The following is a 14,643-nucleotide window of genomic DNA, read 5'->3' as shown; positions in this document are numbered from 1 at the left end:
TCATTCTTCCCATGAAATGTATTTGTAGATAAAGTTGGTTAGAGATATCTTGGTAACTCTTATAAAAAGCAAAGTATACTGCTACATAATTTATCTAAGTAGATATAAATTTTTATTTCTCTTGGTTGTGAGTGAATTGGTTAAAATTATGTTCAGCTTTTGAGACTACCAAATAAACCAGATTTATACACAAAAAAGGCTATTTATTTTCAAAGAAATATTTTTTCTCACAGTCTACTGTTTTACCAGAAATATTCTTTTTTAAATTGAACTTTGATACTTACATATTTTTATTAATTTCTGTAAGGTCTTATTATTTTTTGATGTTTCCGAGTTGATATAGAATTACTGTCTTACTAGGATTTGTGCTTTGCTCAGTACATTTCATCTTAAATGATTGAAAAGAACAAGTTAGCTTAAAATTTTTTTGTATAATATTTTAGCAAAGAATGGCTCAAGAAGTACTGACGCATTTAAAGGAGCATCCTGATGCGTGGACAAGAGTCGACACAATTTTGGAATTTTCACAGAATATGAACACGAAAGTAAGCAAGTGGTGGTTTTAAAATCCATTATTTCTTCTTTTCCAGTCATAAACTTTGAGGAAGGTATCTCATTTTTAGTATTAACATTTGTTATCTCAAATCATTTTATATTGTTAACTTATTTCAAAATTTAGTTTTAAACATAGAATTAATTCTTGCAAATAGTCCTAAGAATTATGAATGAAGTTTTGTCATTGGGACTAGTATGCAAGGTGGCTTTTTTTGGTTGGTTGTTTTTGTTTTTTTCTTTCTAGACTATGTATATAGGTTTAAGTAGCATAAATTCTCAGTGTTAATTCAGAGATGAAACATAACATCAGAGGAATTATTTTGGGCAAGTAATCAATATAACACAGGTTAGGCACCTCCAACACCAAGTTGTGTGGACAGCTTAAAACCCTACTCCATGGTACCAATGCTTTTAATGGGACAGCACTCAGTTTTTATTTACGATTGAAAATGTTATAATTCGGGTCCTTTTTTCTTAAGTTTTGACAGAAGGGTTGATCAAAATGTGTTTTGACTGTTCTAGGCTTGATTCAGGCTTCTCTTTAAACTGCCTATAAAGTAATAAAATACCGTGGCATTCTGTTTAATACACAAAAGGTTTCTGCTTGATATACATTGTGTTAAAACAGAAAATAGCCATGTTAACATCTGTTTCTGAAATCAGACTGTTAATTAGCAGTTTAAAAATATTAATTAGTTTTGACATCTTGTAAATTTTAGGGCAAAAATACAGTCCAGAACTTCCTCAAAGTGCTAACCTTAAGTAACATAACAGTGTTTGCCTGTTTGCTTGCCTGGTAAATTTTGCTTTTTATACTGACAGACATTACTAATGTTTAAGTTGATTTATCAACAGTATTTTTAAAAACTCAAATTTGTCTTGTGAAAAATGAGATGATTAGAGGAACAGAAAGAAAGCAACAGGTAAAGAATTCTTCAATTTACATAAATTACAAATGATTTGGTGCTAAATTTATGCACTATGACATTTGGCTTTTATGCAATCATTTTTTTTTCTTTAAAGATGTTAACACTACCTGATATTAATCATAATGTTCCATTATGTTGATTGCTTGTAATAGGAAGAAAAGGGGTGTCTTCCTGTGCAACTGACACAGCTAGGCTTTGACGGCAGGCCTCCACAAGGTCTACCCTTTTGATTCCCTTTAACTGAATTCTGTTCATCAATTGTTTTTGTTTCATGGGTGGTGGGAGGGGAAAGGGGAATTCAATGAAAATAAGTATTTCTAAGGGCTCAGTAGAAATTTCTACCATAGGGATCATTTCATGCATTTATTTTTTCATTTAGTCTTTGCTGTTAATCTGTCCCTCATCTTCATAACTCAGCAGTGGATTTCTCAACTTCTAAGATATAAAGCAGGAGTGTAATTCTTTAGAATATTTGCATTTTTTATTAATATTTCCAAAGTAGTCGTTTACCATTGGCTTTCAGCTTTGGCTGTCACTTGAGGTTTTTGAACCAAAATGCATTTTTTCAAAGGAATGTGAATTCTCTTTATTTCAGCTCTATATGCAAAGTCTTTATGTCTAGGAGAGGTTGAGTTTTAAGACTATGGTGGTGATATATGTATTCCTTTGACCTAACCTGTGCAAAACTTTTATTGGGCTCCCTGCCTCAGCCTCCTTGGCAGAAAGATGAAATATGAATTGTATCTTGAGCAAGCTTATGCTACCTTTTTTACAGTTGGAGAAAGGACTAGAGGTTAGTACATAGGCATTTTAGATAACAAAGTATCAGACAGTAAGGAAGAAGTAAATGTTATAAATGAATAACAATAAAGAAGGGGGAACTTTTAAGATTTTTATTATTTCTAACTGATATATTTATGGAGGGATTTGTTTCTTAACTTTTTAAAGGGCTTTTTAATTGATTCAATATTAGCAAGAGGATGCATTCTGTGTAGCAAGCAGTGCATTGCTTTGATTTATTAAATCTTTTGACAGTCTGATTTTGTGCCTATCAAATTAAAGTTTTAGGGTAGTATGTTTTTAAAAGCTAATTTAGAATTTCAATCAGAAACTTGTCTGTTTTTTGCTTGTTAACATTTTCTGAGATCTAGAAGTATACAGAAATGTGTTCTTAAAAATGAACAGGTTAGAATACTTCATTATTTACTGCTGATTATGAAATGTTTGAATGGCACCAAATTTGTAATTTCAGAATTTTACTTTGGCCTTGTTCTTATTTTGAAAGTCTTTAAGGAATGTTCTGTAAATGTAGGATTTTAGTTGAAATGGCAAAAGTTTCCTAAAAAGTATGAAATGTTAAAATCAGAGAAAACAGCAAAAACATTCACTGTTTGAGCACAATGTAGTTTGGGACAGTCTATATTGTGCTTTGGATAAACTGAGCATTCACATGATCCCTTTGGTTGAAATACTAATGCTCCTATTTTATTGTGTAATGACTAACCATTTTAAAGATGAACTCTTATTCTCAGCCAAAACTTGCAATCTGGGGTTATATATTTCTATATGAATGAGTTTACCTTTCAGGTATTAAACCTGATTCTTCCCTAATTCTTTCAGTTGAAACGTACCACATTTTCGTCCCTTTTCTTCCTCCTGCTTATCCACACTAATTGGTGTGTCATAGTAATAATTTCAGGTAGTAAATCCTGGAGCTTTATAAATTCTTAAAAACATTGTTGACTATTTAGAGTGAGTAATCAGCAGGAGGGACAAAATGGCTTGAAAGTGGTATTTTTTTTTTTTTTTAACTTTCTTACACATTTAGTTATAACTCTTATATTTAGGAAGGAATACCTGAAAGGTAGATACAGATTGCAACATGCATTTGTGTATTATTTTGACTGTGCACAAAAGTTTATCTTTAAATTAGTAGAAATAGCAACTGTAAGGGTGGGGTTAAAATTTAAAATAAACCCGTGGGTTGTCTTGCTGCTCCTTAAGTAACACACCAGTGATGCTTGTAAACACTTTCTATAGAAAGTATCTGTGACAGTAATATTTGGCCAAAAGCTAGAGGATGGTAGGAAGCTTCATAGCATCCAAGCTGCTAAATTCTTAGGGGCCTGGTTGTGTTAAAGTACGTGAGCCTATGAGCAGTCATTTGTGCTGTGAATTCATACCTGGCTGCTACTTTTCCTTCTACAGATAATCCTATTTGGCTGCTAAAGGGTTTTTTATTTGGTTCTTCCTCCTGGTGTGAGCATGTATAAACAGCAGGACGTTACATAGAGTAGTAAACAGTAAAATGAGGAAAATGCATGAAAACTCAGTATATGGGTGAATAGATCCTTGTTTAATATATGTAATTAAACTTGGTAGCATAATGTTTTTGAAACTTTAGATGTAAATGTGTGAATGTCTGTCCATTTGTGAATCCTGAGAGTTTCCAGTCCTATAGCAATATATTCACATAGTTCTATTCTCCAATTTTCAGTATTATGGACTACAAATTTTGGAAAATGTGATAAAAACAAGGTGGAAGATTCTTCCAAGGAACCAGTGTGAAGGTAGGAAAATATTTTAAAGAATTATAAATTCAGAATTTTGTTATTCTTGGCATTTTTATTATAGTTGAGTATTTGGGAGGATGTAATGAATCTTCAGTATATTTTGCTCTAATAGGGATTACTGCTTTCGTGTGGCAAGATAGATTCTATTTATATTGGGGGTACAGAGGGGGAGCATGTTATTTTTTGGGGCAAAGAGAAGACCAGACTGGTTAAACCTTTTACGGTAAATATTGCGGTTAAAAATGTGAATCAACTCATAGTTAATGTGGAACATGTCCGAAGTGAATGAAATTTGAATATGTGCTCTTGTACATTATTTTAAGTTTACCAGGTCATAACCAGATCAATAGTAAGTATTGTAACATGTGGAATAAAATATGTAAGTTTGGGGAAAAGAAAAACCAAGTACTAAAAATCACAAGGCTTTTTGTCTTTTGATTCTGGGGTTGACTTATGAGAGATTGAGTTCTAAAATGAGGAAAGAGATCAGAAAATGAAGATGTGGTGATACCTGGTATTAATTTTTAACTTTTTTGTCTGTACTATCTTGGGAAAAGTAGTCATAGTATAAGAAACCTGAGGTGAGGTTACTCTCTTGGAATTCTTTGATGCAGTTACTTCTGGTTGTCAGAAACTGCCTTTTAAACTACTTTATTTCACTTGTTTATCTCTGAAAAATATAAATAGAAGTCTGGACTTTATGAGAGAGATGTTTCTTCTGGTGGCATTTTCACTTAAAATATGTCCTCTTTCTTTGATTATTTATTGGCCTTTAAGGTGCTGTCCCTTCACCTGCTTTCTCATGTCATCTTTATGGTGGGATAATGACCACGGTTTAGTTGGCTATTCTGACTTAAACCTTGACAACTTTTTAGCACATTTAGAGTTTACTAAGACAAAATTTTAATGGTAGTATCCTTAATACACCACAAGCCACAGATTAAGGATGATAGTGCAGGAGTAAATAGTACATCCCAAAATAGGTTCTCATTTCTTTAAATGTTTTATTGTGGTTGGAAATTATTTTAAATTAAAAGTACAATTTCAGACCGGGCGCGGTGGCTCACGCCTGTAATCCTAGCTCTCTGGGAGGCCGAGGCGGGCGGATTGTTTGAGCTCAGGAGTTCGAAACCACCCTGAGCAAGAGCGAGACCCCGTCTCTACTAAAATTAGAAAGAAATTAATTGGACAACTAAAAATATATAGAAAAAATTAGCCGGGCATGGTGGCGCATGCCTGTAGTCCCAGCTACTTGGGAGGCTGAGGCAGGAGGATCGCTTGAGCCCAGGAGTTTGAGGTTTGCAATGAACTATGATCACACTACTGCCCTCCAGCCTGGATGACAGAGTGAGATCCTATCTCAAAGAAAAAAACAAAAAAAAAAAGGAAAATTTTAATGATGAGAAAAAGCAAGACATAAAAGCATTATCTGCAAAAATTATAGCAGTAGGTATTGTTGGGTGTCTGATTTTCAGGTGGTTTTTAAAATACTTTTCTGTATTTTTCTAAAAAAAAGTACAATTTCACTATATGGCCCAAATAGATCCTTCATACTTCATCTTCACTCTTCAGGGATCTTGGGTGTAGACATTCTTGTTCCTTTACTGCTATTGTTTAATACATGAGGTTTGAGCCCCAGATTTAACTTTGGCTATAAGCATACCATACCAAGAAAAGGTGATTTTTTTTACTTGTACTATTTTACTGTGGTATGATTTAAGTCCCTCCTTTGTTGTTCAGTCTGGGTCTCTGCTTTTTATGTCATTCAGTTGTACTAGGTGATCTTTCTTGTACGATCTTAGTAATTGAGATGATTATCTTAGTTTATCAACATCATGGTTGTATTTGTTATCAGAAAAATTAGAGGGTAAAGGCCTACCTGAGGATTTGATATTTTTTGCTTTCTACATTAATGGGAGTGGTATTTTTTTGTTGTTGTTGTAAAGTCATAATAGTGCCCATATGTTTATTTGTAAGTATCAAATATATATTCTGGGGACATAAGACTATTTACTTTAAAAAACCTATCTTGTTTGCAAACACTGCAGGGGCATCGGTGGTGATTATATTTAGGCTAACTTAGGGAATTCTGTTTTATTTATATGTTCCTATTCCATGTTGCTGAGATACTACTTCATTTCTCTGGAAGCAATATATGTTTTTAAAAAATGAGAATCGCCTTTCTATCCCCTGGTATTTCAACCACAGATAGTTATAAGATTCAGTGGGGTGTAAACTTTCTGTAAGTACCTCAGGTTATTCTATCATCCACTTCACCATTGTCAGTGAAGTCATTACATGAAGGAAAAAGTGTGGTGTAATTCCTAGGGTGTTTCAGGTGCTCATTATTAGAAGAGCATGGAAAATGGCCCCCGGAGTATATTAGTGAACTCTAGATTTAGATATGCAGCTACAAATTTGCATTTAATGGTTCATGTTTTTGTTTAAGGTGCTCGGTCTCATTTCTAAAGCAATGGGAAAAAAATTTAATATACTAATACTATATATTATATAATTATATAATACTAATATTATATAATTATATAATACTAATATTATATAATTATATAATATACTGATACTATATAAATTTAATACTATATTAAATTTTTTCCCTCCGAACTGAGAAATTTTTTGCTGCTCTGAGGCTTGGCTTTTTTACGCTGAAGTAGAATTTACATTGTTTCCACAAATGGCAGGTATCAGTATTTAAAGGAATTTAATAGTGACCTATTCAAAGAAGGTAGTCATTTTGGTAGCAGACTTTTATTGAGGGTATCTGTAGGATTAATACTATATTAATTTTATAATTCTTTTAAACATATTTATTTTTAACATTATTTAACATTTTCAACTTCTTCTTTTTTTTTTTTTTTTTTTTTTTTTTTTGAGACAGAATCTCGCTCTGTTGCCCTGGCTAGAGTGAGTGCTGTGGCGTTAGCCTAGCTCACAGCAACCTCAAACTCCTGGGCTCAAGCGATCCTTCTGCCTCAGCCTCCCAAGTAGCTGGGACTACAGGCATGCGCCACCATGCCCAGCTAATTTTTTCTATACATTTTTAGTTGTCCAGATAATTTCTTTCTATTATTTTTAGTAGAAATGGGGTCTCGCTCTTGCTCAGGCTGGTCTCGAACTCCTGAGCTCAAACAATCCACCCGCCTCGGCCTCCCAGATTGCTAGGATTACAGGCGTGAGCCACCGCACCCGGCCCATTTTCAACTTCTTAATGTTACCTGGGAGGCGTCTCCAACCTTAAGATTTTTGTATTTCACAAAATACAGTAACATTCCTGAATGTTAATTTTTCCTCATTTTTAGATAACCTTGGTATGAGAAATACATAAATTAGTATAATTCCCAAAATATTGTATTCCATTTTCTCTAATTGTAGTATCTTTTAAAGCTGTCTTCTACTTGTTAGTGCGCTATAGTTAACTTTTGTCCAACTTCCTTAGCATATATATTTGTTTACCTGGGACATATATTATGCATCTGCTTTGTATGAAGTACTGTTAGGTATTAAGATTATATAAATGCACCTCTATATCGAAGTGCCATAGTTGGAAAAATGCAACATGTGATACAACATGTATGTAAAAGAGGGATAATGTAACTGCATTAAACTAGAAATATATAATCAGAGCTTCATGAGCCAAAAGAACAGAATGATGACCAAGTTGGGCTCTTCAGGCAAGCTTCATCCATACAAGTGGAAAGAAATACTTGGTGTATTTTAAAGGAAGAATAGGTTTGGCTGTATAAACAGCATGCCAAAATTAGATTTCTGCGATTTTTCCAATGTAGCATTTCTATTATCTGCTTTTAGGTTTTTGTCCATAACATATGTTAATTTTTCCACATTCTTTTTAAAGTAATGGCATTTTCAATTTGGGCCTTTTGTCAAAAGTAACTTTGCCAAGAAAATGTGATAATTATTGACACTGGGTTAGATGTCCCTGGCTGTGTGTTAATTATTGACTGGGTTAGATGTCTCTTGTTATGTGTTATACCTTAGTGTATCCTGTACCAGTGGGTCACAAAAGATGAAATATCTTTATTTTTTCTTTTTGAGAATCTGATACCAGAACAGAAAGATGAAATTTCAAGGAGTAAAAGATGTACATAGATAATAATCAGCAAGTACGGACATTTAATTTTAAAACAGACATTTTAGTAACAAAGAGAAAGGAACATATAAAACATTTAAATAAATTTAGGTTTGTGTTATATAAAATTTGCTACATTGCGCTGATTCTCATTTAGCCTTAGACTGGAAATACTTGTCTATTTGTTATGTTTTTTATGTGTCGTTTTGGCTCTCCCTTTCCTAAATCACACTTGGCTCTTTTTCTTACTCCTCTTTCCCCCATCCCTTAACTATAAGCTCCATGATATCAGGGATCATAATATGTCCTTGTTGCATTCTTACTGCTTGGTTTATAGGTGTTCAATATGTAATTATTCAGTTAATGGATTGTTAATACTGAGTTAGCGTTTGTCACTTTAATTCACTACTTTAAGAGCATTAAGACTTTCTAAATATTTTTGTTCTTATATGTGTAATATGTATATGTAATTAATATCTGAGGTTAAGTTATTACAGGCTAAAGATGGTAAATTTGTTTTATTTAAAAAATTTTTTTTTGAGACAGAGTCTGGTTCTGTTGCCTGGGCTAGAGTGCCATGGCGTTAGCCTAGCTCACAGCAACCTCAAACTCCTGGGCTCAGGGGATCCTCCTGCCTAAGCCTCCTGAGTAGCTGGGACTACTGGCATTTGCCGCCACGCCTAGCTAATTTTTTGTTTCTATTTTCAGTTGCCTGGCTAATTTCTTTCTATTTTTAGTAGAGAAGGGGTCTCACTCTTGCTCAGGCTGGTGTTGAACTCCTCACCTCAAGCGATTCTACTGCCTTGGCCTCCCAGAGTGCTAGGATTACAGGCATGAGCCACCACGCCCAGCCAAAAGATGGTAAATATTTTTGATTTAAGGAAGGTGAAGGGGAAATTTTGATAGGTTAAGTGGAAGAATTTCCAAACAAGGAGGGGTTGTCATTCACTGAAATCTTAAAGGTACTCTAGGACTGTCAGTGGTGTTGATTCTCTATGTTAGCCGTGTATCATAGTAATAATTCAGATAATTCCCATTCACTTCTAAAAAAAAAAATGGCACTTAGAAAATTCGAGTGATAAAAGGGAGAAAAACCTCCTTTGTTCCTCTCTGGGAAAAAAAATGACTCTGTATACTTTTTATTTAAACCAAGGGGATTATGTTATGATCTGTTAATACATATGGTTATAGATCATTTCATAAATAGATAGAAACTTTCTGACATTGAAGAGAAGTGGTGAATTTATGAAAAAAAAAGTAGTCCAAAATAATAAGGTCTTAATTGGAAGTTTGGAACATTTTAGAAATTTGGATATTTAAAAGTAGTTGGGGCCAGGTGGGGTTGCTCAGACCTGTAATCCTAGCACTCTGGGAGGCTCAGGAGTTCGAGACCAGCCTGAGCAAGAGCCAGATTCCATCTCTACAAAAAATAGAAGATTTAGTTGGGCGTGGTGGCACACGCCTCTACCCCCAGTTTCCTAGGAGGCTAAAACAGAGGAATAGCTTCAGCCCAGGAGTTTGAGGTTGCAGTGAACTAGCCACTGCACTCTAGCCAGGGTGACAGCGAGAGACTCTGTCTTAAAAAAAAAAAAAAAGGAGCTGGACCATTGAAATTTCTTAGTTGTACAGGTGCATGTCTTAATTTAGGAAGTTGACAGACCAAAACTGATCACACATAAAGTTTTGTTTAGTGCTCTTCATTGAAGTGGGACACATGTGGTACATTAATTAGTAGCTATTTTACCTCTCTGAATTTTTGGTTTGTATTGCAACGTTTTAGAGGTGAAAGTGAATGTGCACAAAGCCCTGTGTTTCCTATGTGCTGAATGTGAATAAACAGCATGTGTACTGCCAGCCTTTTTAAAGTGAAATATCTGCATTTTACCAAATAACTGTATACCAGTCTCAAATTATCTTGAATATTCTATAATAGCTTCCTGACAGGGCTAGCACCTACTTTCGTGTGTCCTTTACAATTTATTCACCACAGAGTCTGATATTTTTAAAACCAGAACTAATCTGGTCATTTCTGCTTAAGATCTCCTATTGTACTGAATGAAGATCAGTTATTTAATGTGTTGCCTTTAATTGATACTGGCCTTTTACAATTTTTTGCATTTGACTTTTTAAGCTTTATTGAGGTATAATTGACATACATAGTGACTTGCATATGTTAAAGCATATAGTTTGGTAAGTTTTGTCTCATGTATGCATCCATGAAACAACTACTGTATACTAAAGATCTGCCTCTTTGTGATTACTTTCTCCTTCACTGCTCCTCGAAAGTGCTTGCTGTCACTTATTTAATTAGCTAAGTAAGAGTGGAGTGGCTGGATTAAATATATGTTTTGGTGTATGTTTAATTGCCCAACTGTTTTCCAAAATGGTGTATTGTTTTACCATCTCACCAGCAGTGTATGGGTATGCTTTACATCCTGGCCAACACTTGGTGTGGTCAGTGTTTTTAATTCTGGCCATCGTAGTGAGTATATAATGGTATCTCATTGTGGTTTTAATTTCCATTTCCCAAATGAGTAATGTTTTGTATCCTTTCACGTCACCCCTACATGTTCTTTGCCTTGCCAATATGTTCTTGGTGAAGTGTCTGTTCAACTATTTTCCCCAGTTTTTGGGGGACCTATTTCATTATTGAGATCTAAGGGTTCTTTGTACTGTAGAGACCAGTATTGTGTCAAATATATGTTTTGCAAGTATTTTCTCTCTGTGGCTTTTTTTTTTTTTTTTTTTAAAGAAATAGGGTCTCACTCTGATACTCAGACTGGAGTGCAGTGACAAGATCAGAGCACACTGCAGCCTTGGACTCCTGAGCTCAAGTGATCTTCCTGCCTCAGCCCTGTGAGTTGTTAGGATTACAGTTGTGAGCCACCATGCCCAGCTGCTTTTTCATTTTTGTAATGGTGGCTTTTTAAAAGTTTTAAATACTAAGTCCAATTTTTTTTTCTTTTTTCTTTTTTTTATTTCAGCAAATTATGGGGGCACAGATGTTTGGGTTACGTATGTTGCCCTTGTCCCCCCTCCCCCCCAAGTCCAATTTAATTATGTTTTTTTCCCTGTTGTTCATCCTTTTTGTGTTGTATTTAAGAAATCTTTGTTTTTTTTTTTTTTTTTGAGACAGAGTCTCACTGTGTTGCCCAGGCTAGAGTGCCTGGCGTCAGCCCAGCTCACAGCAACCTCAAACTCCTGGGCTCAAGCGATCCTCCTGCCTCAGCCTCCCGAGTAGCTGGGACTACAGGCATGTGCCACCATGCCCGGCTAATTTTTTTCTATATATTTTTAGTTGTCCAATTAATTTCTTTCTAATTTTAGTAGAGACGGGGTCTCGCTCTTGCTCAGGCTGGTTTCGAACTCCTGAGCTCAAATGATCCGCCCGCCTCAGCCTCCCAGAGAGCTAGGATTACAGGCGTGAGCCACCGCTCCCGGCCTTAAGAAATCTTTGTCATTTAAAAAGGTCACTAAGATTTTCTACCGTTTTCTTCTAGAACTTCTATAGTTTTAGCTCTTGTATTAAGATCTATGATTCATTTACTTAATTTTGGCATATGGTATCAGGTAAGGATCAGGTGTACCTTTTTTCCCACATAGACTCTGATGTTCAGCACTGTTTATTGGAAAGATTATTTTTTCCATTGAATTTCTTTCCTGCTGTTGATAAATCAGTTGACCATGTATGTTTGGACCCATTTCTCTACTTCATCACCTTCTGTCTTTTACCTAATACCACACTGTCTTAATTACTCGGCTAAGTCTTGAAATTGGAATCTTCTAACTTTATTTTCAAAATTTTGGCTATTCTTTGCCTTTCCATAAAAACTTTAGAATTACCTGACAAATTGTGACAAAAATTGCTGAAATTGTGGTTGAGATTGCACTGGATCTGTGGAGCCATTTGGAGAGACTTGACATCTCAACAAAAATATCTTTCTTCATTTACTTTTAGGTTTTTTTTTTTAAACTGTAGCAGTTTTATGGTCTTTGGTATCTTGTGTCACATTTCACTCTTACGCGTTTCATGTTTTTTCATGCTATTATAAATGGTATTTTTGTGTCAATTTCTGATTATTTATTGTATATAGAATTGCCATTGTTCAAATATCTCCTGAGCATGGAGTTTACTCTAGCTATTCAAAGCTCAGTTCAAACTCACTGTCCTACCCATTGTTAAAAATCATCTCACTTCTGTAAATGCTCTTGGAACTTATTTTTTTCCCCCTCCCGTATTCTTGGAACTTATTATACCACTTACTTAGCTTGTGTTATCCTTCCCCTCCCACGTGTGTTATGTAGTCTTTTCATAGCTCCTTGAGTATTTAGTTCACAGCAGAAACCCTACTTCATAATTTCCTTAAAGTATTTACAAGACTAGGTGATCTGTAAGTCTCCTGACAGGTTGATTATTTCAATGATAATTATAAGTTGATAGTGTTACTCCCTATTGAACAGAGATGATCGTTTCCCTTTTTGGTGATTTTTGAAAAAAATGTTAAGTTTTGGGCTCTTAAGCCCTTGTGTCTAAAGGAAATCCATGAGAAATCCCACAGTATACAGTGTTTGAGAAGGGAACAAACACTTTTATCAGTCTAATTTGAGAGACTGACAGGCATTCCTATTCATATTTTTTTCTCAGTAGAATAAAGGAAAAATAATGCTTATTAAATATACATATCTAAAAGAAACCAGGCAGTATATTCGAGCTGTTCTGTTACATTTCTTCATTGTATATAGTGGACAGGAACAATTTTCTTACCACTTACATATACTAGCTTCTGGTTAACATAACAATTTGGTCCCTACCAAGTATCTTGATTATGTGAAACTTCCAGAAGAGGTCTATATTGATACCTAAGAGTGCTTAATCCTTAGCTTGCATCCATGTAGCAACAGGTGACAGAAGCCACCTACAGACAGACTTTTAAAGGGGGTGGATTTTGCTGACAGGTCATATAAACTTGATTTTTTGAAAATCTGTAGCAAAAATTGTTGGATGTTTAATAAAATTATTTTTGCTATCATAAAGTATATGTAACTATTTACCATTTTAACCTTTTATAAATGTGTAATTTAGTGGCCTTAGGTACATTGACAATATTGTGAATTAGTATTTATCTCCAGAATTTTTTTTATCAGCCCAAATTAGAAGTTTATACCAATTAAGCAATAACTCCCCATTATTCTCTCCTTCCAGTGCAAAGTAACCACTGTTCTACTTTCTGTCTCTGTGAATTTGCCTATTCTGGGTACCTTATGTAAGTGGAATCACACAGTATTTGTCCTGTGTCTGTCTGGCTTATTTGACTTAGCATGTGTTTTGAAGGTTCATACATGTTACAGCATGTACCAGAATTTCATTCCCTCTTGAAGGCTGGATAATATTCCATTGTACATATATATCACATTTTGTTTATGTATTCATCTGTTGATGGACATTTGGATTCTTTTCCCCTTTGGGCTATTGTGAGTAATGCTCCTATAAATTTTAATTGCTCTATACCTTTGGGTTTTTGTTCAATATCTGAGGCCATAGACATCCATTTAAGAATGATGAATGTTGATTTAGATCCATTTCTCTTAAAATTACTAAATACGTAGGCATAAGTTTATCATTTGATTCTAGCCTATCTGTGGAAACCTCAGGTTAAGAACTCTATTTGTCTTCCATTTGGCTCTTTCTTCTCATGACAATTTCATTGAGTGAAGAGTAGGAACAATATTCTGCATTACCTTGGACATGCAGGTAAAGACAATAGATAACTATATTAGTGATCATCTTTCTGAAAAATAACCTTGGTGATATAAATGGACTGATATTTTTGTGATAAATGTTTCAGTTCTCTATGGTGTTGAGGTAAGAATGTACCAAATTTACATTTTTGTAGCTTATTAAACAAATATTTAAAGTGAAATTGATTGGGAACTTGAAGTATTTCAAAATAGTTGGTACTGGATTGAACTCTTTTCGCCTCGCCGCATTTGTAATTTACATTTGTTATAGTGTGTTAAGGCTTTCCATTTTCTGTGGTACAGGTTGACTGCCCCTTACCCAAAATGCTTGGGACCAGAAGTGTTTCAGATTTTGGGCTTTTTTGGATTTTGGAATATTTGCATTATATTGGTTGAGCATCCCAAATCCACACTGCTCCAGTGAACATTTTGAGTGTCAGATTGGTTCTCAAAACGTTTCAGATTTGAGCATTTCAAATTTGGGATGCCCAACCTGTATATGAAAATTAACTACTATGAAGGAGAGAAATTGGAACGTGCAACGTTTTAACTCATGCTTTATAAGAACTTATCTGGAGATGCGTTTTTCTCTTAATAGGTTGAAATCCTGTATTTGATTAAAAACTTGTCACTGACTAGATAGGATATTAATGTATAACAAAATGACTTAAATTTTGAAGGTAGAGTTTTTTTTTTTTTGAGACAGAGTCTCACTGTGTTGCCCAGGCTAGAGTGCCGGGGC

The 14,643-nt window shown here is 34.6% G+C and overlaps 1 protein-coding gene across 1 annotated transcript in view; it reads left to right on the top strand.

The window, feature by feature from the left end:
* Positions 1-14,643, top strand: part of XPO1 (exportin 1) — a 53,231-nt gene that overhangs the window by 9,735 nt on the left and 28,853 nt on the right. Inside the window, exons 3-4 of the mRNA XM_012639193.1 lie at positions 444-545; positions 3,982-4,054. Of these exons, the coding sequence (XP_012494647.1) occupies positions 444-545; positions 3,982-4,054 (175 nt within the window). The remainder of the gene's footprint in view (positions 1-443; positions 546-3,981; positions 4,055-14,643) is intronic.

The sequence above is a fragment of the Propithecus coquereli genome, unplaced genomic scaffold (assembly GCF_000956105.1).
Source record: "Propithecus coquereli isolate 6110/MARCELLA unplaced genomic scaffold, Pcoq_1.0 Scaffold138, whole genome shotgun sequence".
NCBI classification, from domain to species: domain Eukaryota; kingdom Metazoa; phylum Chordata; class Mammalia; order Primates; family Indriidae; genus Propithecus; species Propithecus coquereli.
The sequence above is the reverse complement of the archived record's forward strand: the minus strand, read 5'-3'. Positions and strand labels throughout refer to the sequence as shown.